Source organism: Vanessa tameamea, chromosome 13, assembly GCF_037043105.1.
Source record: "Vanessa tameamea isolate UH-Manoa-2023 chromosome 13, ilVanTame1 primary haplotype, whole genome shotgun sequence".
Lineage (NCBI taxonomy): Eukaryota > Metazoa > Arthropoda > Insecta > Lepidoptera > Nymphalidae > Vanessa > Vanessa tameamea.
This window is the reverse complement of record NC_087321.1, coordinates 10,927,077-10,952,217: the sequence shown is the minus strand read 5'-3', so window position 1 is coordinate 10,952,217 and position 25,141 is coordinate 10,927,077. Positions and strand designations below refer to the sequence as shown.

The 25,141-nt window shown below is 32.7% G+C and overlaps 1 protein-coding gene across 2 annotated transcripts; it reads left to right on the top strand.

Moving 5' to 3' along the window:
- Positions 1 to 56: 56 nt before the first annotated feature.
- On the top strand, positions 57 to 23,886 carry Zdhhc8 (Zinc finger DHHC-type containing 8). Of its 2 annotated transcripts, none has more exons than XM_064216607.1 (9): positions 57 to 255; positions 1,043 to 1,161; positions 8,406 to 8,563; positions 11,297 to 11,469; positions 11,907 to 12,101; positions 12,492 to 12,672; positions 15,051 to 15,250; positions 15,427 to 15,585; positions 19,758 to 23,886. In XM_064216607.1, exons 1-9 carry the CDS (start codon positions 164 to 166, stop codon positions 20,137 to 20,139), a joined length of 1,659 nt encoding a protein of 552 aa, XP_064072677.1. In that variant the 5' UTR covers positions 57 to 163; the 3' UTR covers positions 20,140 to 23,886. The 2 variants fall into 2 exon arrangements, with proteins under 2 accessions (XP_064072677.1, XP_026496082.1); XM_026640297.2 differs by having other exon boundaries at positions 58 to 255; positions 19,685 to 19,865.
- Positions 23,887 to 25,141: the final 1,255 nt, after the last annotated feature.

Here is a 25,141-nt window from a genome sequence, read left to right as displayed (position 1 = left end):
TTAATATATGTTAATTTAATTAACTCAAATAGGTTAATAGCAGACTGTCAAAGTCATATATGCCACACAGTTTCTGGTTGTCACATTAATAGGCGCGGCCATGTTGGTCTATAGTGAATAAAATCAAGATAATTCGTTTTTAGGGAAATAAAATTGACACAATATGCCCAAATGCGACCTCAAAACGAGATACATCCCTGCGACATTCGCCTGGACTTTACTTTTGGGCACGACGTCTCTGTTTTTTTATTTTCCGTAAGTATACATTAATGTCGATCGGATGCGAATTCACTTTGATTTGACAACTTTCACATAAGATTTTAGAATTACTTCTATTTTTACCCCGGGACTACTTATGCCCTGTATGACATTCTGTATACATTTATCTTTCATCAACTAAATGATTAAAGCTCTTTGAATACTAGTGATCATCGGTTGTGTTGAGGCAGTCATTATTTACACCACAAAGTACTTAATATTCCTATCGGAATTTGTATTTCGATTCATGATTTATCCCTTCCCATTAATGTTCACTACAACCAAGTTTGTGTAAACAAAAGGCTTGACTCAATGAGTGAATCATATAGAAACAATTAATTTCTCAGAATTATTTCTTACAATTTATTCATATATAAATGTTTTTAAGCACCTCTTATGGATTTGTTTATTGTCTAAAATATATAAACAAATTTATGTAAACATTTCAAGTCTTTTACATTTTGTACCAAATTTACATTCAAAAAGTATTAGTATTTATGCCTGTATCTAGTTTACAATTATTGCAATTTTATTTCCAATTTTTTAAAACCATAATAAATTTCCTTAAGGTAAACATATTGTGTGTTAGTGAGTTTTCCATTTGTCAGTTCACTTACGGAGTTCCTATGATAAAAGTAAATTGAATATTTAAATGCATGATTTGCATTGTAAAGGTGTTTTAATATTATCATTATTATTTTGAAGATACAGCTCATATAAATAGATTCATATGTTAAGTATTACTCTTTTCTTTTATTTAAGTTTTTTATTTACTTTTTTACAGCTGCCAGTATTATCTCCACAAGCACCCATGGATTCCTGCATACCAAGGTGTCATAACGTTTTTTGTTTTGGCCAATTTTACACTGGCCACTTTCATGGACCCGGGAGTTATACCAAAAGGTGAGATATATTTTTACAATTACTTTGTTGTAATCAACAATTACTTATATAGATTAATTGTTGTAAGGTCCACTTACATGTACAAAATGTGATATATAGATTGATAAAGAGTGGTTTCTATGTTTATATTTATTCCCCCTTGATCAATCTTAACCAGTTATTGTGCAAGAGATATTTGCAGTTATATTACCCATGTATTTCTGTCCATATTTATTTATTTATTTAGTGTACAGGAAACAAACAGTGAAATAATTACAATAAAATAAAAAAATATAAAACAATTCTTAAACCAAAACAGTTTCCATTTATAAATTAATCATAAGTAATTACAAAACAAGACATTTTTTATATTTAATAGGTGCATGAAATTATATAGTTCATTTATATAATTTAATTTAATATAAATTTAATTTTTAAATCAAGAAAACATAATTTAATAATAAATAATCAAATTATAATTAATTAATTAAAAATGCATGAGTAAATTAAGGCTCTTCAGAGTATAATATTTCTTTTACTTGTAGTTTCTCACAGTAACAGATTGAAATGGCAATGAGAGATCAGGTACAGAATGATATATTATATTCGAAACATAACACTACCAGATCTAGAGCAGGCCACTAAAAAGTCTTACCATAAACTAAGAAACTTATTTGATCTGGTCCAAAGTTAGAAACCAAGATTTTGGGATATTGCAAGCATTACAAACTAGGTACTAGCTAAACCAATGGGTCATTTATCGTAGTTTTGATTGTACAGATGATATTGTAATGTTATTTATAACATAATATGAGTAATATGTAATAATAAGGAGATAGGCAGAGAGAGTTCACTGCCTACACGAATGCTTATATAATATATATAGATAGGTATAATAAATATAGATAGGTATAATAAATATCACTTTATATTTACCCATATATAATATAAATTATCTATCATTAGTAAAACCAGTTATGACATTATCGCTTTATGAAGTATCATTCCATAATGTTAACGATTTTCCCATTGCGTAACAGATGATCAATTTTATTAAATATAAAATATATATTTTTATTGTTCATTAGATTACAGATTGAAGAGGTTAAATAAGAAATTATTCTTTGTTAACCTAAAAGTGTAATTAATGTTATTTAAGCACTTATTGGGAAGCTGCTGTCCCCTGAAATGGGGTCTCCGATTTCAGGGTCTCTTTTATATATGTAACATATTGTAAACCAATTAACATATATTATTATTATTATGATTAGTCTGAAATTAGGATATGGCACAGATACTTGCAAATTTCGATTTTTTTAAAAAGAATAATATAATCATAGAAACCAATAGAATTTTTAGATTTCGTTTGTGCCGCTTCAAAAGATTCACATTTTAAAGTTTTAGGGTTTTGAAGTTACCAGACGTATGGCAAAACATGGGATAAGCGTAATAATTGTCTTACTATAATAAATAAGCCGAAAATTTAACTCAATATGACAAAAAAATAAATCAATTGTTCTGTTTGGTGTTAGGGTCTCTAATGAGTTTGAGCTATTCAGGCAAGATTCTCTGTTTCTGATTGAACATGATCAACTAGTGAAATGTCCATAATATAACACACGATAACCTGTTTTAAGAAGTACTTTAAATATAACTCTCATTTGTATTATATTAATAAATAAAATGATCTTTTTCTGTATGTTCGTTCTCTATACTTTGCTGAACGGTTCGTCCAATTGTAATGAATCTGGGCGAGTTGCTAAACGTACGCCCGCGACACCCGATGACGTCCTTCAGTATAGTTTTATGTCGACCTTTATTCTACCCGTGCGAATTAACGATGGTCAGCTGGCTTTAAATATTGTTAATAATACTTATCCATTTGAAATCTTCATTGCATAAGTTTTGTATCGGCAACAGGGCCGGATTAACCACGTCGAGCCGCTTTATAAGTCACTTATTAAACTATAAAGTTACGCGTTAGGTTATATATAACATTAAATAAATCTAGAAAGATATGATCTTATAATTCTTTCTATTGATGATTATTTTGCAATTGCTTGCTGCGATTGAAACAAAAGCATATATATTATCTTTAATTTATATTTGGCTAATGCCCGAAATGCATTGCAATTAGGTTAGTTAAGCTTTAAAATACAAAAGGCGGAATCAGCATTAAATAAGGTCGGATATGTTGCCCGCAAAACCATGATCATAATACGTATACTGTCAAAAAAACTTTAAAGCCGGACTGACCGCTTAGGTGAATATTTGCAAGCGCGTCTATTGAACGCCAAACATGCCAAAAAAAACCTGGCAACATTGCTTGAAATGCCACTAAACCTTAATTTTTGTAAGCATTATTCAGATACGATCCGGGCCCATTATTTTATGTACCTTTTTTTAACAGATGGTAACAAGAACAGTACGATATAAAATGACTAAGGTTTTATCAAGACTTAATCGTACTGAAATGAATCCAGCATTACAAACTTGGGAGAATAGCGTCGAGATATTAATTACGCAGACGAATGGGTTTCGCAATTATTTGTTTATTAAAACTATTTTCTAGGAGTACCAAGGATATTAAATTTCAATGGAACTAGTAAATAAATTTTTAAATAGCTCCTGCAAACACTTGACCTTTGATATTATTACAACGATTTCTAAAGCGTCGTCTGTCACGTCTTTTGTTTGCCAAAACGACGCGAAAAACTAGAACGTTGATAGAAATTATAACTTTGATGAAAATGTAAAATATTATTAATAGGTCTATTCGAATTTATATTTTTTATTTGATTTTATGAAAATATATATTGTGGGTATTGTTCTCGATACAATTGAAGTCATATAAACGTAGAACTTTATGACACTGTAGTCTCGGTTTATATAAAATACTAATTTTCGCCCGCGACTTGTCTTCCGTTTTAGCGGTTATCCGTCGGGGTAGGTACCACCCAATACATTCTACCGCCAAGCAGAAATACTTAGTAGTGTTGTGTTCCATTTTGAAGGTTGAGTGAGCTCATTTGGTCTTTTAATTATAGTATAAAAGAATCCACTTTGATATTTTTTGCGGAGTAAAATCAATTAAACTTACCTCGTTAACATAAATTCGTAATTTCGATTCAACGACAAAATACTTGCCGCCATTATCTCATCCGGGGTAAAGTAATTATAATTTGAGTGCTTATTATTCATTATCTCGTCCAATTGATTGCCTTTTATATATAAGGCAATGACTCGCCTGACTGATTATCATTACAGTCACATCTGTAAAGAGATTGCGTACTTCTCTCCATGATGTAGTGGGCATTAAGAAGTAAGCGATGTTTTAAGTGAGATCATCTCCGATGTTCTAATTTATTAAATCGAGCAAATGGGCCACCTGATTATGATGATCACCACCGCCCATAGACAATGGCGCTGTAAGATATAAATAACCATTCCTTACATCACCAATGCACCACCAATCTTGGCAACTAAGATGTTATTTCCCTTGTGCCTGTTAGTTACACTGGCTCACTCACCCTTTAAACCGGAACACGACAATACTAAATATTGCTGTTTGGCTGTAGAATATCTGATGAGTGGGTGGTACCTACCCAGACAGGCTTGCTCAAAGCCCTACAACCAAGTATTAATATATATTATGACATAAAAATGTACTATTCCTTTAACCGCAAATGATCCGCCATATTTGGAAACTAAGATGTTATGTCCCTTGTGCTTGTAGTTACACTGGATTTTTTTAACGTATCAAGACAAATAAATAATGTCATACACAGGTCAGGCATACAGGTCATAGTTAGAGCGACATACGCTGAAAACTCAATTATGTATTTTTTGTCGAACGTGAAGCGGCGAGCCGGCGCTATAAGGTATAATATCGATAGAAATAAAAATTGCGTTTCGTTCGGTTTGAATTATTTTTACTTTACGCGTGCAATTTGCGTCGTCCTATGCTTGTATTGTATCACTAAAAGGTTTCTTGTAAATCAAAATAGTCAAGGTAAAATTAATATGATACTACAATAGGATAAAAAAGGTATTTGTGTGTTGAAGCAAGATACATCGTATTGACTATTATCAACACGTAAAGACCTAATGGAAGAACACTGTAAATTTTAGTAAAGATTTGTAATAAGTGTTTTGTTTTTTACGAGATTAAATTGTAACAAGTTGCTTAAGAAAACAATTGTTCGGACATCGACCGAAATTCGACCACAACGATACACCATATTGAAAAATACTTATGTATTTTTATGTTTCGAACATTTGTTTTTTCTCCTATTGCTGTTTTTTTTTATTTTTATTAATAACAAATAGGCTCGATAGTAGACATCAAGAAAATAAATTGAAAATTGTTTGGCAAACAGGTGAAAAACTTCCTGAATTGATTAGCTTTAGCAATTTTACATTCTTTTCATCTCATAATCATTCGTTTGAAACGTCGTTCAAAAAATTATCAATTCATAAGTTTTTCTGTATCTATAAAATAGCGGTACATTGTTTTGCTGTGTTCCGGTTTGAAGGTCGATTGAGTTAGTGTAGTGTAATTACAGCTCCCAGTGGCATTATGAAATGTCTTACTATAATTAAAGTAACGTATTAATCTATTCATTTGAAATAGTATAATTGAGGAACTTTTGATTTGGTAAGGTTGAGCAACGACGACCAAATGTAACGATGGAATTACGATGGGAAATAAATTAAATATATTTATTCTGCTAGATTTTTCCAAGAAATTAGTGGTAAAAAGTCATATCGGAGTTCCTGGCCGGTTTTAGGTAGAATCTACTTTTCGAACCGGTGATGGTTTTACTATTAATTGAACACAGTAACATGACGATTCAAAAGTGATTTTATAAGCCTACTTGAATAGGGAATATTTTGAGTGTAGTCCACCCGCACCTTGCTATAGACAAAGCCGACAATTTTTCCAAAATATCTATGTATATAAAATATAGTGTTTCTGTCATTTGATTTTTTTAGGCCTAAGGTATTTCTATCCGAACTAGTGGTAGGTTTTTTGATATAGAACTATTAAATGAAGATGTTTGTCTTGACTTTAATTGTTAATTTATTTAATGATATAATCAACTAATTAATTATTTCTTTATTTACCTCAATCCATTCCTTCAATGCTGCGTTTAAAAAGGACAAAATTAACAAACACATTTACGTTTACAATGATCATAACAATGTATAATAATTTAATTGTATTTAATTAACGTACCTACCTAATTCATTCGTTGGATAATTGTCTACTATTTTTTGTCGGTTTTTCTCATTGGAATCCAAATACGGTACTAATCTATACTAATATTTTAAATGCGAAAGTAACTCTGTCTGTCTGTTGCTCTTTCACGGCCAAACCAATGAAATTAAGCTTGAACTTCGAAGAGAGATATAGGCTTTTTATGCTTAACACCCGACTACCATCTCTAAAACATGAAAAAAGACGCGGGCGACCACTAGTTTACCATATTTGAATCTTGTAAATCAATGTCTGCGACTGCTTGTGACAGCAAAGGTGATTTTCGACTGTCAAAGCTATTACACTGTTGATTTTGTACGTAACGCTCGAGTAGGAAGCACGATCGGACGGAGGCTCAGTCGAGTGCAATTGAAACTCTTGTTCAACATGTAGTAGTTATTGATTTAGTAAATTGCAAGAATCACATTTGCATCTTGATTTCATTATAGCGCACCGTACCGTAAATAAACGCTTAACATGTCACAAGATATTATAAGCCTTATGTGTGCAATATACGATTATTTTTTGTCTTAATTCTAGTAGGCCTCATAGTTTGTCCTCGTTTTATGCGGTAAATATTTATTTATTTTAGTGATTTATTAAATTGCAAATGAATGTAATATCGTATTATATTTATTTTGTACGTTGATAAAGATACTATTCACTTATGAATTTTATAAAGTTAAAAAGTAAATGTCCATCTCGTAAATGTCCCATAACTAAGCAGAGACTTCCTCTCCTCATAAGGGACCGTTTCGAGTTATACGGTTCTCCATTCGTGATACACATACACATTTGACAGAATATCTTCCATCGTAGACAGGTTCTGTATCGATGTTTTCCTTCACCGCTGAATTTCTCATTAAGAAAATTCACCATATGAAATTTAAGCGGAACGTAATAGGCTTGCATCCGCGATCTTAAGTTAATGTTTTATTTATTAATTTAGTAGATACACTTATTGTATACATATTAAACGTACACGTTTTTATAGTGTAGGTTATACTCACTGATACGTGCATCAATGACAAGCGTACACACCAGTACGGCAATATTAGTATATGAGTATCTTATTCAAGCTGATCAAATGAACAGGATAACATAATTAGTAATAGGACTGCTATTCTAGAAGTAAATAATAATATTAATCATCAAGTTCTATTCAATAACGCACAGTCATTCGAGCGTAATCAGGTTAAAACAAGAAAAAAATAATGTCGCAATGAAAAATTTAACTGAGATATGAAAAAGTTCATTTTATTAGTCAAGGTTTTTGACAATGCTACAATAAGTCGGACTAGGCTACAGCATTGGATTTGTTGGTTTTAATTTATATATATAAACTTCATTGACCACAATCAGTTTCTTGATACAAAATAATTTGTGTATTTTTTTTGCCAATTCATTGAACCTTTATGCTAAGTGGATGCTCAGGACAGGGAGGCATTTGCGCCACTTGCTAAAAACGCAGTAACAAAAATTACAATGATGATAATTATAGTAAAACAAAACACGAATAAAATTAGCTTAAATAACTAGTATATGTATTTAATTGATTTTTCTAACGCTTTTAATACCGTAAATCACGAGTTTCTCCTAGTTTTATTCGAACATTTGAAGGTTGCTCCATCTACTCTGAAATGGCTTCCTGTATTCTACCTTAAACGCAGACAATTCGTGTCGACTATTTCAAACTGGTCCGAGTTAATATGAGGTGTACCACAAGGTAGCATTCTATGTCCTTAGTTTAAGTTTTTGTAAATTGCTCTAACCATATTTACGGCGGTGAGTTGCTCTGTGTAAATCCGATGTAGAGAAACAGAACATAGAAGATATAGTTTATTAAACATAATCTGTCTTTAATAAGGTTCAGAAAGTTCCAAATACTTCTACTACAAATCAATATTTTGAGTGGCTTAGACGTGATGCGGTAACAGAGACCATTTATATGACTGGAAGAGATAATGTTATGGCCATTAAATATTACTATTAATCTGGTCCCCAGCTCCACCTGACGAGGACCGTGAGGATGACTTCCGAGCGCCGCTGTACCGCAGCGTGGAAATAAACGGCATAACGGTGCGCATGAAATGGTGCGTCACGTGCAAGTTCTACCGACCGCCGCGGTGCTCCCACTGCTCCGTGTGCAACCACTGTATAGAAGTAAGATGTTTACGTATATATGTAGAAGATCGTATTATATCAAATGGTCGTGCTCTAGGAATTCCTCAAAAAAAAAAATTATCATGTAATTTTATCGAATTATTTAATTTGTTATCAACGCATAGATAATCACAATTCCATTTTTAATTTAATCTAATCTAAGTCAATGGTTTTGAATATAAATAACTAATAAGTAATTTCCTACTAGCGATTGTTGGGCTCTCTTTAAGAGAAAGTTTGAGATGTCAACATCACGCTTCTCCATAACCGGTTGATGAATTTACATTTGAAAGTACATCAGCCGCATTTATAGATAGTAGTTTTCTCATGACTATTTATTATTATTCGTAATACCCCCTTTAATTTTTTTTATTTAATTATGAATGAGTTTTCATACGTACTCGTGTTTAATGGGTTTGAAAACTAAAAAGAACTGGATTTCTGAGTTTTGAACTCGATACCCTAAGTTAACGCAAGAACGAATTCTACTATATATATAGAATTGTTGTGGCTCGGCAAATGTAGGAGATGATATTATATTATTGGCCAACTCGTATACTAAAAAATTTATATCTCATACCAAAAAATCATTGAAAAATAAGGCATATTACTCAGTACTATATTATATTCAAAAGCGTGAACTTAGTATTTATTGACTTCAAGGCAATAAATAAAAATTGTTGTCTACTTAAATACTCTGTAATTAAAATGCTGGATAAGAGTAACTACTGAGTATCTTGCCGGTTCTTCTCGGTAGCAAATACTTTCTGAACCGGTGGTAGCTTTACATTTAATTCAACAGTGTAACATGGCGATTCAAAAGTCCTTTTATGAGTCTACCTGAATAAAGAATATTTTGATTTTGATTTTAATGCGAGTTGTTTCTTTGAACATGGTAACTGAACCCTTTATTTTAGAGTTGGGAAATGAGAGGGGTGCCTTATAACATCGATACGTCAGTTTTATATTCAAATTAAATAAAGATGAACAAATCTTAAATTTACGTGTTTCATGGAATATGCTAATAGCTCACGTTTGTTGTGCACTACTAAAAGTTCTTGATGAATATATCTTTATTTGTAATAAACAATATTCCACTTAAATACTTATGTAAGCTTTAATTTTACTTCCAAAGTTCCGATATCAGCATCGATGACCAGGGCCGGACCGTAAGTTTAGGGGGCCCTGGGCCACTACTTAGGGGTCCAACTAAGACATATCTGAACGTAGACATGAATTAAATTAATTGAATGGGTTTGATTAATTGCAGGACTCGCAGGGCTGCAAACCATATGATCAGTTTAATTTAATAAAGTTATGGATTCTTTCGCATTATAGTCTATTTTTGACTTTGACTTGACTTTGGCTGCTAGGGCCCTCTTAAATACCCGGGGACCTGGGCTGAAGCCCAAAAAGCCATATGGTAGATCCGGCCCTGTCGATGACGTTCTAAACGCCATTTTTTCGCAAATCCATGATAAATATCATAGATTGTTTAGGCACTCGACCAATGAAATTGCGCCAATTCGATGTCAAATGTTGTTTACTTTGCTTTTGTCCGTTGTTTTTTTTTGTCGTGTTTGGAATAGGCTACATTTTCACATCGTGTCTACAAATAATAAACGTTCTTTTGACACGCTTCCGTTTTGTAGTCTATCAATATTTATAACCGGATGCACTGTAATTTGTGTTAATGTCCCAACATCGTCTGGGTAAAATAAGAATTTTATTTACTTGCCAATCGTAGCACCAATTTAAACCATCAAGAAAACCAAAACGTAAAAAAAAATATTTAGGAGTCCAGACTACAAAATTACAGATGATTTGTATAATTAAAGATTTTATATTTAGTATATTAATACTTTAATATATTATGTTACGAGTCGCAATCTCAATGCGAGACCTCGTCGAAGTTTTGGTAAAAAAAAATCTTTTAAACTTTGACCGTATAGTTCATTTTATGTTTAAGTACATCCTCTTCAATTTGATTGTTTAATGAGCGTGCGGGTTTCCTTGGTTTAGTTTAGTAAGTACTTTCAAAGTTGGTACCCTATTCAGAGGTACTTCATAAGCGAATTGAAGTAAAGAAGCCGTAGAAGTTTTATAAAAGATTTAAACTTGCTAAGTGACCTTGTTTATTGCGTAAAATACAGATAAAATATTTTTGTTTATTCAAATCTAATCAAAATAGTTTTTATTCGAATTGACTTTTTTTGCATCGTCTTGGGTTACTACCGGTCCGCAATGTGTGTGGAAATATATTAATCGATCAAATTTGGTTGTAAAAAGTTTACAATTTTTTTCTTCATCTGACCGTATGTATCTTCATTTTGTCAGGATTGGTATCGTGTGGTTATAATAGTATTAATTGGATTATAACTGTAATTCTCGGTGTGATTACATTTATTTTCGCTTAGAACATTTATGACTTATAATAATAATAATAATATATAAATAGTTTTTCTTTTATTTACAAATATTTATATCATATATCAGTCTATGCATTCGTGTCAAGCGTTAAGATGCACTTTTTATATTATAAAGTTTTTATTATATAATAATATACAAAACCCTATCAAGAGAGTTCGATTCGCACTTGACCGTTTTTTTTTATAAAATTTATCAATGCCTTAGTCAATAATGAAAAAAAATGCGAGGTATGCAATTTATATCGATATATAACTTATGTGACATTGGATTTTTTTTAATTGTATGATTTTTTTCTAATTCCAGACTTTCGACCACCACTGTCCGTGGGTGAACAATTGTATAGGACGGCGGAACTACAGGTTCTTTTTCTTCTTCCTAATATCGCTGTCCATACACATGCTGAGCATATTTGGTCTCAGTCTTTACTACATCATGAATAACAACAAGACGCTCACACAGGTCGAGCCTATTGTATCGTATCCTTTATAAACTTTACGAAATTTTGATATCTCGCTAATAAACTATAAATACACAATTTTATTTTTTAGTGTGCTGTAGCAAAATTCCGTAGACATTTTGAATTATTTTAATGCTCTGCTAAGAATTAGTTTTGTAGAAGAATATAGGTTCCGATCCGTCCATTGGCGGCTATCTATATTTAGTTTAATCTTGTAACATATCATGTGTCTGAATTAAGAAGCTTTTATTTTGGTTATAATTACGGACACAAGGGTAAACATGATTGACATTAACGGTTCAGGAATGGTAATATTTCTTTACAACGCCAATGTCTAAGAGAAATGGTGTGTTGTGTGTACATACCTTAAAGCTTGCACACATCCCACCTTCACGTTCTTATTAAGAGCAAAGTTAAATATATTTGTAATGGATAAGATCCTAAACATTATATCAGTATGGTAATAATGGGTATAATCGCACTACTCGCGATCCCCATATTCGGTCTGACGGGCTTCCACATGGTGCTGGTGTCGCGCGGGCGCACCACCAACGAGCAGGTGACGGGCAAGTTCACAGGCGGATACAACCCCTTCTCGAAGGGCTGCTGGTACAACTGCTGCTATACGCAATTTGGACCGCAGTATCCTAGGTGAGGACGCTTTTATTAATTTGTAAAGGTTATCTGTGACTTGATGAATATATACATCAGTAGTCTTGAGCTCGACTGTATTAACATGACAATATATTTAGAAAATTGCATTAAGAAAATGGCTTATAAAAGTTCAAGCGGTGCATTGTTAGACGCAGCTCAGTCTTCTTCTTTCGAATATCAAATCAATGATGATAATTAATAAATGTATCTAAAATCCACTTGTTTTTTCATTTAGGATGCTTAGATTTTTAGTGAACTAGTATTTTATCGACCTAGCCCGCTAACTTAATAGCTCCAAGACAAATCATTCATTTAAAACACACAACGCACGCACAAAATAACCCGCACACAGAGCACTGACGTAATCCGTGTACCCGACCGTTCCAGCCTGGTCCGCCCGTCGAAGTACATCTACAAGGGCGGCAAGAAGCGTCGCGGCACGAGCGGCGCCGCCATCTCCACGATCGCGGACGCGCCGCACGCGCACGCGCACGCGCAGGTAAAGACCTACACCGCGGACAACGGCTCCGCGCACCGCCCGCTCGGCGCGCACGCGCACTACAACAAGGTGAGAGCCAGACACGACTGACTAGCGAGTGCCGGGTGTCGTCGGAATATCGATGCTTTGAGACGATCAGTACAAGTCATAGAAGTGAAACGGTTTTGTGTCGGAAAATTTTCACTCAGACGTTGCATATAAAAACGTTGCTTAGCTGTACGTTAAAATTTGATTATCAACGCGCGCAAAACAGTTTCACTTAAATAATATATTCCGACAACACTAGTTCCTTAGCTCGTAATGATATTTTTGTGTGGTGTTAGTAAATTATGGTACTGTTTTCTGTAAACAATTTTTGAATTAATTTATATATATATAGACACGTTTAAATATAATGAACAACTATATAAAGTTTCATGGTAATATTTTTATATAAATGCTTTAAACAACAGAAAACAGTGCTTATATTATAAATAAAGATCATATTAAGTGTAATTTAACATAATCCGCATAAAAATATATTCATTGCACAACAATTGTGATAAATTTCTCATTCAGATCTTGAATTTATTTAAAATTTAATATGATTTTCAAATTTATAATGAATACAATCCCTGGGTGTGTCAATATCATTATAATATTAACAGGCGTTTTCTGAAAAACTGTTCGAACTATGAGAAAGGAATTGTCAAAGTTGTTGATAGTTCTCGAGCGAAGGAGCGTTAGCAAAAAAATTCTAAACAATTAACTATCCGATTCATGCAAGACCAAAAAGATGGACATCATTTTAGGAGATTATGTTTATGTATGTATGAATGTTTAATTGCAAAAAATATTTCGCTTGATTGACTTATAAAAAAAAATTATGGCTCTTGGCTTTGTTATTACAAATTTTCAAAACAATACAGTCACAATGATCCATTGGCTCACTCACGCCTGAAATCGGGACAAAATACTTAAGAAGTATTGTAGTGTAAATATTTCAGAAATCGCCTGTTAAATTATTAAAAGTTATTTATTTACATGTGGAAGTGTACTTGGAGAAAATGTAATTACGTTTAAATTAAAAACTTAAATGTATTGCTACTTCTTTACTAATAATAAAATATCTGCACGTTCCAAGGGTGTTCTCAGAACATTGTAAGTGAAATCTAGATTAATGAAAACCTAGAGATGTTAGTTTTATTATTTCGTATTGTTTTTAAATATAATAGGAACAGAGTAGATGACGTAGCAATGATACTCGTTTTTTCGAACCAATGAGAGTGCGACGATTTATACTACCTATGCATATAAATATGCCATATAGTATTTATATATCATAATAATTATTTAAAGGTAAATTTTGTTTAGTTGTATGTAGGGGTTTATTTCCGGAATTAATGTCCGTCCTATTAATTAATCCAATTCTAAAAAAATACATTGTTCTTGAGTGATATATAAATTTCTTTATTACTAAATTGCACCAGCTCGAAGCCGGGTTGGGTCGCCAGTATAAAATATATTAGGATATTAATTATAGCAGTCAAAATCGAAATCAAAGTGAACCAAAATACAATGATGCATAAAATCCTTTTAAAATTAAAATAAACGGTTCTACCCTTACACGATCCCATTGAAGATTATTATTTTAAAAAGTAGAAGTATCATAGTTAGTTACCTAGTGCTTTAAAAACATTTAATATCATGCTTGTATAGAAAATCAATTGCCCGAATACCATCTAGATTGTCACATAGTTATCATGCTTGTAGAGCAATCACATACCTTCAATTCACGTAACATTTGACGAAATCGTGAATTGAAGACATGGTATGTCTGGCTCTCTTCTGTTCTTATTTTAAATATTTTGTAATCTTTTTTTTTTAAATTGATGTAACGTTTTTTTTTTTTTTGACAGTACACGTAACGTACCAGAGCGTTTATATTGATGCGATTTTTACTTTTACAGAACATAAGCGTTTATTTATTTACAGTAATGTTATAATAAATGTGCACTTATTAAAATATATTTATGACTATATTTTGTACGCTTGTCTCAATAAAGATTGAGGACGACTGTCTTTGTAGGTAGAGAGTAAATGAACACTTTTTTTTTTTTAATTTTTATGTTAGAACATAATTCGTTTGGTTAAATTACAATCCCTACTTCAATAGGAAAATAATTATTATATTATTTGTTACTTACATGAACAAATACTTCAAAAAATTCATCACTTAAAACTATCTTTAACATCACCTATAACATAAAAAAAAAATATCTAAGTTTGCTACAGCAGAAATAATGATGCACTAATATATTTATATAAATTGTTTTCTAACTGGATTTTCTATATACATTTTAAACCGATGATAATCCGATTTGACTTATAAGCTTATATGAATTGGTTGTAACAACGGTGTCGCGTCCTATCCCTTAACGTGTCGCTATCGCCCGCCAACTCCCCAGCTGTCCCCTGGTCGCGAGGAGCACGAGGGTGAGCTGGAGGGCCCGGGGGCCTCCCAGTCAGCAGATTGCGAACCCACACCGCCGCCTCTGCAGCGTCGGGGCTCCGCCGCCAACCTATTCCCGCCCGCCGAGCCGCACCACCACCTGCCGCCTCGACCGCACCACTATCCGAGGCTTAGTCCGCTATCAAGGAATACGAGGTAAAGGATACCTAATCTAAGATATATATTATAGACTAAGTATTTTTCATATTTGAAGCTATTCCATCTGCTCCAAAGATTTACCTGATGATATTATAAACAATTAGACAAAAAAATTAATTTTATGTATTGTGTAAGACATTACAAATCACTAAATCGAATGTTGTTCTCGATAGTCACGGCGGCACAACGACGTCAGGGTACCGGGTGGTAATGGAACCTCTCCGGTACGACACGGGTTCGAATGGGGGAGCTCGGCCATCTCCGACGATGCAGCAGAGGATCAAAGCGTTAGGGGTTCCGACCCCTCTGGCTGTCAGCAGCCCCGTGAGGAGGTATGTATCTTGGGTCGGGAGAGCGGGAATTTAAAGATTTTTAAATGATACATGTCAAACTGAAATAATCAGTAACTACCTTTATTGGAATACAACTTTAATTTTCCTTATGTTATAAAAACTAACCTTAAATAATTTTCCCCAAATTGTGCCCTTTCTTTGAATTCCCGCTCATGTCTACATTTTAAACAATATTACAGTATTAATAACATGGTAAACTATTATGATAATAAATGTTGGGCGTCCACTACTCTCAACTTCGACAATGTGCTTAATGTTGCTAGCTCAAAAATGTTCTATTGGAATAATTGGCGATCAAAAAGAAGACTTCCTGTTTAGGTATTGTTTCTCCCTCATCGCCTTTTTCCCATCGCATCAAAAATCTAAAAATACCCTACCCACACGCATCGCTTATATGTTTAATTTCAATGAGTGTTAGATAACTTTATTTGCATGTAAAATGTTTTGCCTCATTGACATGTATATTAATTTTGGGAAAACGACAATTATTTCTTTATATGTTGTATATCACATACTCGTCTGTGTACATTGCTTCATTTGTTAATAATACAATCCGTTGTCAATAAAAAAAATAAAGTTATATTTAAATTATATTGCCTGTCGTCTTTGTACAATCAAGTGCGACAAATTTTTACAATAACGGGATGTGTTATTAAAACAAAGTTTGTTTATACTTTGTTTAAATTGTACGGAAACTTTTATTATAAATATTTAAAAGTCTGACTAAAATTTCTTATGATGTCCGGCTCGAAGGACCAAGCATAAGCAAACTTATAAATGAATAAGTAATTGGCAGTTTTTTTTAATAACATGACATCAAAACAACACTATGTTGTAACACTATGGTGATCGAGTTTTAGTCTTAATCGGTTTTGATTCATATTTTTTAATATCGACTTATAAACTATCATCTGTGAAAAAAACCGAATGGCAACTTTTTACAAATTCATTTAAAATATTTACGTGTACTGTCACGACCTTATCTAAAAGCAAACATGCAATACATTTTGTTCATTCAGTAGATTCAAGATTGCTATTATTTTTCACCAAGTTATTAAATAAATCACCGGTAAACTATCCGATAAAATTTTTGGATACCGTGAAACGAATTTCCTTGCAATCGTTCTATCAAATCACTAGTCACTCATTAATGCCATACATTTCTGAATATTATACCAAAAGGAAGCTCAGGAAACAACAGCCTAAGCCTAAATTATAGTGCTTCACATATTTAATATTGTGTATATTAATATCAATAAAATAAATTAAAATAAAAAGAGCATTCAATTCAGTGAGCCTGACTAAAGTGAAACTTTGCGTCACATATTAATTTAAAAAAATATATCATACATAAATGTCAGCATCCTTATTCGATCTTGAAATTTTCACTCTCATTGAGACTACAGAAGTTTCACTTGAACAAAGTCAAATATATCCAACATTCATCGTAGTCCACACACACGTTAACATAACACAAGTAAAATTTAATCAACAAAACAAAATTATACTAAAATGTAGATAATATATGTTATTGTATAATATATAAGTGTAATGATATAAGTGAATTTACCGCTTACCGCGGCAGATGGACCTAACGCATAAAGCCGACGTGTCGACGGTAACTCGTTTGTGTTTGCTTCTGTTTGTGTGTGCGTGTGCGTTTTGTTTCGTCTTTATTTTGATATGTGGGTTGGTCGATGTTAATGTATTCTTATTAAGACTCCATCGATTTTGACTGTTTATAATGTAATTTGAATGTGGAATTTCATATGATTATTCGGATGAATATTTTTTTTTATTTAACAGTCCATAATAATTATAATGTCGGCTACATGCTGAATGTGTACAGCCTAGTTTAAAGCATTTAACATGTTCAAATAGTAAATTATAAAAAAAAGAGAGTACGAGAATAGTTAAATATTTCTTAATTGAGTTACTTAGTACGTTTTTGCATTAAAAAGTAATATATTAAAAGCAATATAACACGCCATCTTTATTGATGCTGGTTATAGTGCAGGTTAATTTTTCTTCCGGATAATTCGTGTCTGAATGATCTGTAAAGTAGTTATTTTTAATAATAATCTGTGATTGAATGATATCGTACTATTTTTTGATGACAAGATGCTATTTGTGAACTACCCGAAATGTTTACTATAGTAGATTTCATTGTCACCCGTCCCAAAAGTGTTGGGATCGCTTTAAAATTCGGTTGCGTGATTTGACATACGCATACTATAAAAAATAATGTTAATTGAAAGTTTTTGAAAACATGTTGAACGATCAATTGTTTCTTGTAATTTTCGTCACTAGGTCAGTCTTATTTAATTAAGTCAGTGGACTGATATAATCCATCAACCCTCATATTCCCTTGCATATTGTATTTGTAAAAGTCATTCAAATATTATAATAAAAACAAGACTTGATTTTTGATAGGCTTTAAAAAAATATAATATGTAAAAAAATATGTTTACTTTTTTATTTCAGCTCAAAGTGCAATATTTGGTTTTATGAATTAAGGCATGTTTTGTAAACACATATAATTGTACCATCTCTTAGTAAAATTACATAATAAATAATTTGTATGACTGTTTATATATGTATTGTTTTGCATAGCATAACATATGTATATTTATTCTGATTTTATTAACAGATGGCTCACTAAGTGTAAATTCTGTTTCTACTCTTATATATTTTTTGTATGTACGTAACGTAGAATGCAACACACTTATTTACTTTTAGCCTATAAAGTGCGATCGTATCACCTGCTGAAATACACTCGAGAAATTTATGAATTGTATTAAAAATTATCTGGCATCTCATATTGTGATCAGAATTTACACAAAATTTGTATTAAACATGTGTATTTTTTATTTTATTTGCAAGCTGTTGTTCCAAAGTGGAGCGAGGGCGTAGCGCGACGCACTATACTATGGCTGGTATCGGGTACCGTCGCATATCTGCGGTCTATATGTGACCATAGACAAGAGATTTGGGGTAATAGGCACAGATAACTTATTTCCCTATTCTCTATCAATCCTATTTGGATTTTTGTTCTGTTCTTCCTTCATCTTATCGGGCATGGTGTTTTGCCTATTTTTATCTGCGATTTTTCAATTTTGTAGATTATTTTTTTTTATTAGATTTTTCATATAATGCTTCTTAAAGAAATGTTATATCTAGCTTCTGTACTATGATTTATAAGTTTACATAAAATATAGAAAATGAAGATTATTCTCCTGTGCAAGGTGAAGTCTATTCAATATTATCTAACTTTTTCAAGTTATATATTTCTGATAGAATAGTTTTTAATTCAATTATTTTAAATAGCAGATTAAAATAGAAACATTAGATAAATATTATATTATGACATAATACTGGGAAAGAGTCCTTCCACTTTAAACGTATATTTAAAAAAATTTTTTTTTCTTTTTTACGAGTTCACCAGCCATTTTATTTTCGTCTCTCTGACGCCTGCGCTTTATCGATTTTGTATCCTGGAGAAGATTGAAAATAGATCTTCGGTTAGAAACTAAATTAATTAAGCTATTGTAATTATATCGAGAATGAAATTTAGACGATCAGCGTTCAAACAATAGTAATTTTAAATTGTTTGTCTGATAAGGAAAGTTTATTCGCCAGGATACAAAGCGATATGATGACTAGCTTGCAGTAGTTTGTGCGTAGTATAGTGTACAGTTGGCATGGCGTTGGCATGCTCTCCGCAACTGCTAGCCGCCTGGACTCACAACGTTCAGAACTAGTTTGCTATCAATCGCTTATCGGCTACGGGTTTAACAATGTTGGGATTTTAGCTCGAGTCGGCCCGCATACTTGCTCTAGCACCTAGGCACGATTAGCGCCATAGTGACGGCTTAGAAGTAGAGACATCTCGATCCGATACTCTGTCGTCGACAGCTATTGATTTTCGATAACGAAATCTGCAACGCCTGAACATTGTTCAACCGTAAATCGTAGCGCACTAGTCTCGGCCGCCCGCCGAGAGAAGTTCTGAACGCGAGTCGAGGGGCGGCGGCGCCGGACGCTTCCCCCCGCAGCTCCCGTCTCCTTCTGTCCGTAGGCCGTACGATAACGATAGCGAGCGCTCGGACGAGCTCGCGCGATTAAACCCCTGACGTGAGCGCCGCGCACAGGTCCAACCCCGGCACGCCGACGCAGCCGCGCCGGCCCGACTTCATCGGCGTGCGCGCCTCGCCTCAGCGCCGCTTCCTGTCCGAGGGCGAGCTGCTGCGTGACGCGGCCGGGCCCGCGCCGCCGCACGACGTGCGCGAGCTGGCCGCGTCCCCGCAGCGCGGCACGTACCTGTGGGCCGAGCGGCCGCCGCCCGCGCCGTCGCCGCACGCGCGCCGCCGCGCCGCGCCCGCCTCGCACGCCGCGCCGCCCGCCCCGCGCCCCGCGCGCCCGCTCTCCTTCATCCGCGCGCTCGAGGTGCAGGACCAGCTGGAGCGCGCGCCGCCGCCCGACCCGCCCGACCGCGCCTCCATCTACGACTGCAACTACGAGATCTCAGTGTGAGCGCCGGCCGCGGCCCGCGCTGACTTTTGACTCCCTATTTATGGAATAGGCCAGTTTAAAACCGATCGACCCGACTCCGGGGCCGTCCGGCGGCTCCGGCGATTCCAAAGATTGTCTGCCCCCTCCCTCCCCCCGCTTACGCACAAGGTTCGCCGAGGCCGCGCGAGTGCGACGGCCGTGTGACGGACCGGCGCGCGGTCGGCGTCCGAGTGATTGTGTCGTTGTAAGTGTTTAGGTAAGAACCGTTAAGTGTAATTAGAGTTTTATATTTATGTATATTTGTGAGCGATTTGTGACGTCGAGACGCTTAATTTTTAGTCTGGATTCGTTGTGTAAATAGTCCCCAGTGTTGTGATTTCGTGATGACGTAATTATATTTTAGAACCGATGTGAGTCGATTGATCGATCTGTGTAATATTTCGGAAGAATATATCACGATTAGAGATTGTAATTGACTGAGTCGTAAATCTGCCTCAATTTATTTTAGAAAACTGAGATTCAATTTCGCGCAAAAAATGTTTATTAAATCAACCCCGACTGCTATTTTTAAAAAAATTTATATGAATAAATTTGAGACTAATTTGGCAGCAAGAATGAACATTTTAAAAATAAATTTGTGCCAAATATATTGTAGACAGACATAGATAAGGCAGTTATTTTATTTCAGTTCCTAAGAAATTAAATCTTGTGCTCACGATGACGCGTCAAAGGCAACGCATATTTAGTGTATAGTATTGAAATTTGATAATATAGATTTAATCATTTTGTGAAAGTCATCATTCAGTTGAAAATTAAACTGTTATACAATATTTGATAAAATATCTGAATGCTTAAATAGCCTACCTAATGTCCTAAATATAAAATTTTTGGCTTTATTTTCAAATTGATATTGCTAGCTAAAAAAAATATTAATTAAATATCCTTAATGGAGTAGTTGGATTAAAGGGTCATTCGCATACATAAAAAAGAACAATTTAAATTTTGTTAATATTATTAATTATATAAAAACAAGAAAAGAATTAAAATTATTTTTTTATATTTTTTTTATTAAACCAGAAATGATAAATGTAACGTGAAATTGACTCAAGATCTCATAGAATTTTATAAATTCACGATTCGTACTTAGATTTCGTTTTAAAAAAAATATACGTTTGAAAAATGACATGGTAATTTTAATGTCCGCAAAAATGCAAAAAAAAAGATTTTATAAATTTGTGTGTGGATTTAAAATAAAATATCAAGCGTTTGAAAAAATATATTTGTAATCAATCGTGTGTACTGTGTATATGTGCAATTTTTAAAAATATAATCCCATTTAATGTAACATTTACTTATGAAAACAAATTAAGACTGGCAACACTGGAATGTCTACTGTATTACAGTAATATGCCTGAATTATTAATAAAAAGTTATTTATTATTGAAAATATAACCACGTGGACAGATTCAATATAGGTTTAACATTTTTTAAATGTTAAATTATAATTATTTTCTTGTAAATATATTAAGATATTTATTGTATTTTTACCAATTAAATGTACCAAGTCATTAGATAAATAAAATACTTTCATTGAATTATTCTGACATAAGCCATTGCACATTGGAGATTATTAAATAAAAATTTTTTTAAGCAAAATATTTATTACAATAAGTATTCGTACAAGCTGTTGCAAGCGATTGGTTTTGATGGTAACTAGTCACCATTCATGAACAATAATATGCCGATCACTCTAAATGGTTTAACCAAACAGCAATATGTGAATATACATAAATTGTACAAAATTTAAACATATAATATTGTTTGATTTGCTAATATTTGACTTTTAGTGTCCTAGTATTTCACTCAACCACACTAATCAGTAAATTAAGAATGAATGCATTATTTTTTATACTGGTATCATTTTGTCGTTTGTTTAATCTACATTCTTTATTAGAATTGTTTGATAATTGCTCCCCATTCGGCCACAAAACTATTGATATATAAAAATTTCCAATGTGCTCTGAGTATGATGTGGTACAACATAATAGTTGTTTATTTCAATAAGGAGTCCATTGTAAATATAATATATTTATCATTTAACATAGGGTTTGTACAATATATAGATAGTTATATGTTAATGTTTATTAGATATAGAACGAAACACAAATGTAACTTCTTCATATATATATATATTTAAATAAATTTATGATTTGAATGTACAGGTTGATAGACACATATATAATAAGATTGAATATGTAAATATCATATATAATTATATAAGAAATCAAAGTATATACTGTGTATTGTTAATGTTACTATGTATGGTATGTGTTCTTTATTCGTGTATTTGTTTACGGTGCCAGTAACTAACATCGGTTTTCCTCTATTGACATATCAGTAGATATTTTTTTTCTAATTCAGGGTACTACCTACAGATTAATTAAACCAATTTTTCTCTAACAACGATCAGTTGATTTCATAGATACCAATGAGTATTTACGTGATCGAGTTTGAGGAGTATTCGATATTTAAAAATTTCATAATTCGGTCGACTATTTTTTTTTTTATACAAAATTGTTGGTAAAATATACAATGACATAGGAAAACTTATTTTATGTAATTATGTTGTTGTATTAAGGGCGTGCAATTAATATTCATAATACCAAAGTAATATATTACTATCCACTTATTTATTTGTCTTCGCAATAACATATATAAAATAATGGTATAATTTGAAATAAACGCTGTATGGTACCCTTTCAGTCTTAATTTTCGCTGAATTTCAAAGGTCTAGTAAAAACAATTACCCTCCTTTCAGACTCCGCCGCGTTCGGGTAATAATGTGTATGTGTATTTTTTTTTAATTTAATTTCATATAATAAATTTAAAATGGCAATACCGTAATAAAAAACTCGCTGTTATGTGCACTTTGGATGTTTATTGAATCACGTCAAAAAATATAAAAGCAAACTGGCAAAAATTTAATATTACTGTTATCCTTCCATTACTTGAAGAGATGTACTTTCTTCAAATTTTTCACATTCCGTATTTCAAGACTTCAAGCTTTATATTATCTGCCAAGTTGCGTACTTAATTTACGCATTTTTTTTTGTTTCGTTTTTCATTCGTCATTTATTTGTTAACTTTAAATAATTAAGAATTGACAACACTTTAGAGCATTTGTTAATATTCACTGACGCATTTTATTACTTACCAAAGACAACTTGTATTGTTTTTAATGTTTTATACTAACCTACTTAAACTTGAATGACAATAGACTATTTGTTGTTAATTCTTTATTATTCTTGTCGGATAAATTGTTTCGTTTTAAATTAGTTTCACATGTGTGATAACAGATAAAAAATAAAATGATCGTGGTTGTCATAGCCGTGTATGAATGTCGCCTTCCGATGAGAAATTGAACTAAGTATTATTTCATGTTGATTTATAGTACACATTTTCTTTCATTTCGTTGTAAAATAAGATTTTACATAAAAGTTACAAAGGTAGATTTTAGTGATTTGACATTATTATAGCTCAAAGTGTGTCTGGAGACTCGAGTCCTGTTTGCAGTCTATCACGGTTATCTAAGACTAACATGTATATTTATAGTACCTCTTCAGAAATCGTTAATACCTACGTGTATGTGACAGTGTTTTATTTTTGTATTTTGATAAAATTTGTGTAAATAATTTTCTTATTTTATTGATATTAAACTCAATTAATCAAGCAGCGTTTGATTAAAATAAAGAAATTGATAAAAATATCGTTAACTTGTTTGCTTAAGATACACCCTTTTTAAATAGTAACATAACACACATACATATTATGCAAGTGTAATTTGAATTGTAAACACAATTTATGTACATAACTAGTTTTTATTATTATAGATAGTTAATTTCCGTATGTGTGTGTGTGTTGGGGAGGTGCGTGGCGATGTTAGCTGCCCTATATATTTTTTGTATCCCTATCAACGTGTATGCAAAATTTCAAAATGATCGATCGAGTATTTAAGTGCGTTCTGAGTGATAGCGCACCGTGCGTGCAGTCTGCACACTAAGACGTAGCCGTAATAAGCAAATTTTCGTATTTATAATACAACAGATAGAATCAGTTTAATGTTTCACATTCCCCGGCCCCCGAAATTTCCTCTAGCTCGGCGCTCCGTTTTAGCAATAAACCAAAATAATAGATAATTTCAGCATCTCTTACAGCAGCCATTCATGTTTATGGCATGGTATCTATTAATGTACGAATTGGTTTCATTGATACTCTGTAGCAATCTATAATACATGTTTGAAAATAATTATATGTAGTATCTCATTTACCATAAGTGCACACGAGGCCAGCTGCTAAAGGGGTAAAGGTACGATATTGCTTATACAGTTTTTTTTATATTTTAGACTTTTAAGTTCAACTAAAATTTCAAGATAGTAAATGAGGAAGTTTTTTGACTGCCTGACAACACTAAGAGGTAATGTTGTACATAAAACTTAGAGTTAACAGTACGTAGAACTTGTCAAATGCGAGTCCGGACTGGTACTCGGATTCTTTAATTCCCGACAGGATGCCTTATTCTTATGTCCTACGGCCCGGAATTGACGGCTAAGGTGGCCCTCATAATAATATGTTAATTTGAATTAGAATGCTACTTCAAAAATATTTGGAAATTATGTGGTTTCTAATTGCCTATAACAAGAATTTATTATATAACTTTACGTAGAATTGTAATCTTATAGTATTATAAATATTAATATATAAAAATAATCCTAAAAATAAAATAAATCTTATTTGGTAACATATAACAGACATAAATTAATATTACATATTGACACTAAGATATTCAAATTAATATAAATATTTTTTTCAATTTAATAACAACAAATAAAAAAATATTTTAAGTGAAAACTGTTCTTTTCTTAAATAATATTTTCAGACTTTAAATAATATGAAGACTTAGGATAGTAATAAAACATTTATTAGTAATTAAACTTTCAGGGAAAAAGCAAATTTATCACTATTT

Coding starts and splice junctions, on each gene's coding strand:
- Zdhhc8 (XM_064216607.1), top strand. CDS start 164: ATGCCCAAATGCGACCTCAAAACGAGATACATCCCTGCGACATTCGCC. Junction 15,251..15,426: donor CCGCTATCAAGGAATACGAG/GTAAAGGATACC, acceptor TGTTCTCGATAG/TCACGGCGGCACAACGACGT. Junction 15,586..19,757: donor GTCAGCAGCCCCGTGAGGAG/GTATGTATCTTG, acceptor CGCCGCGCACAG/GTCCAACCCCGGCACGCCGA.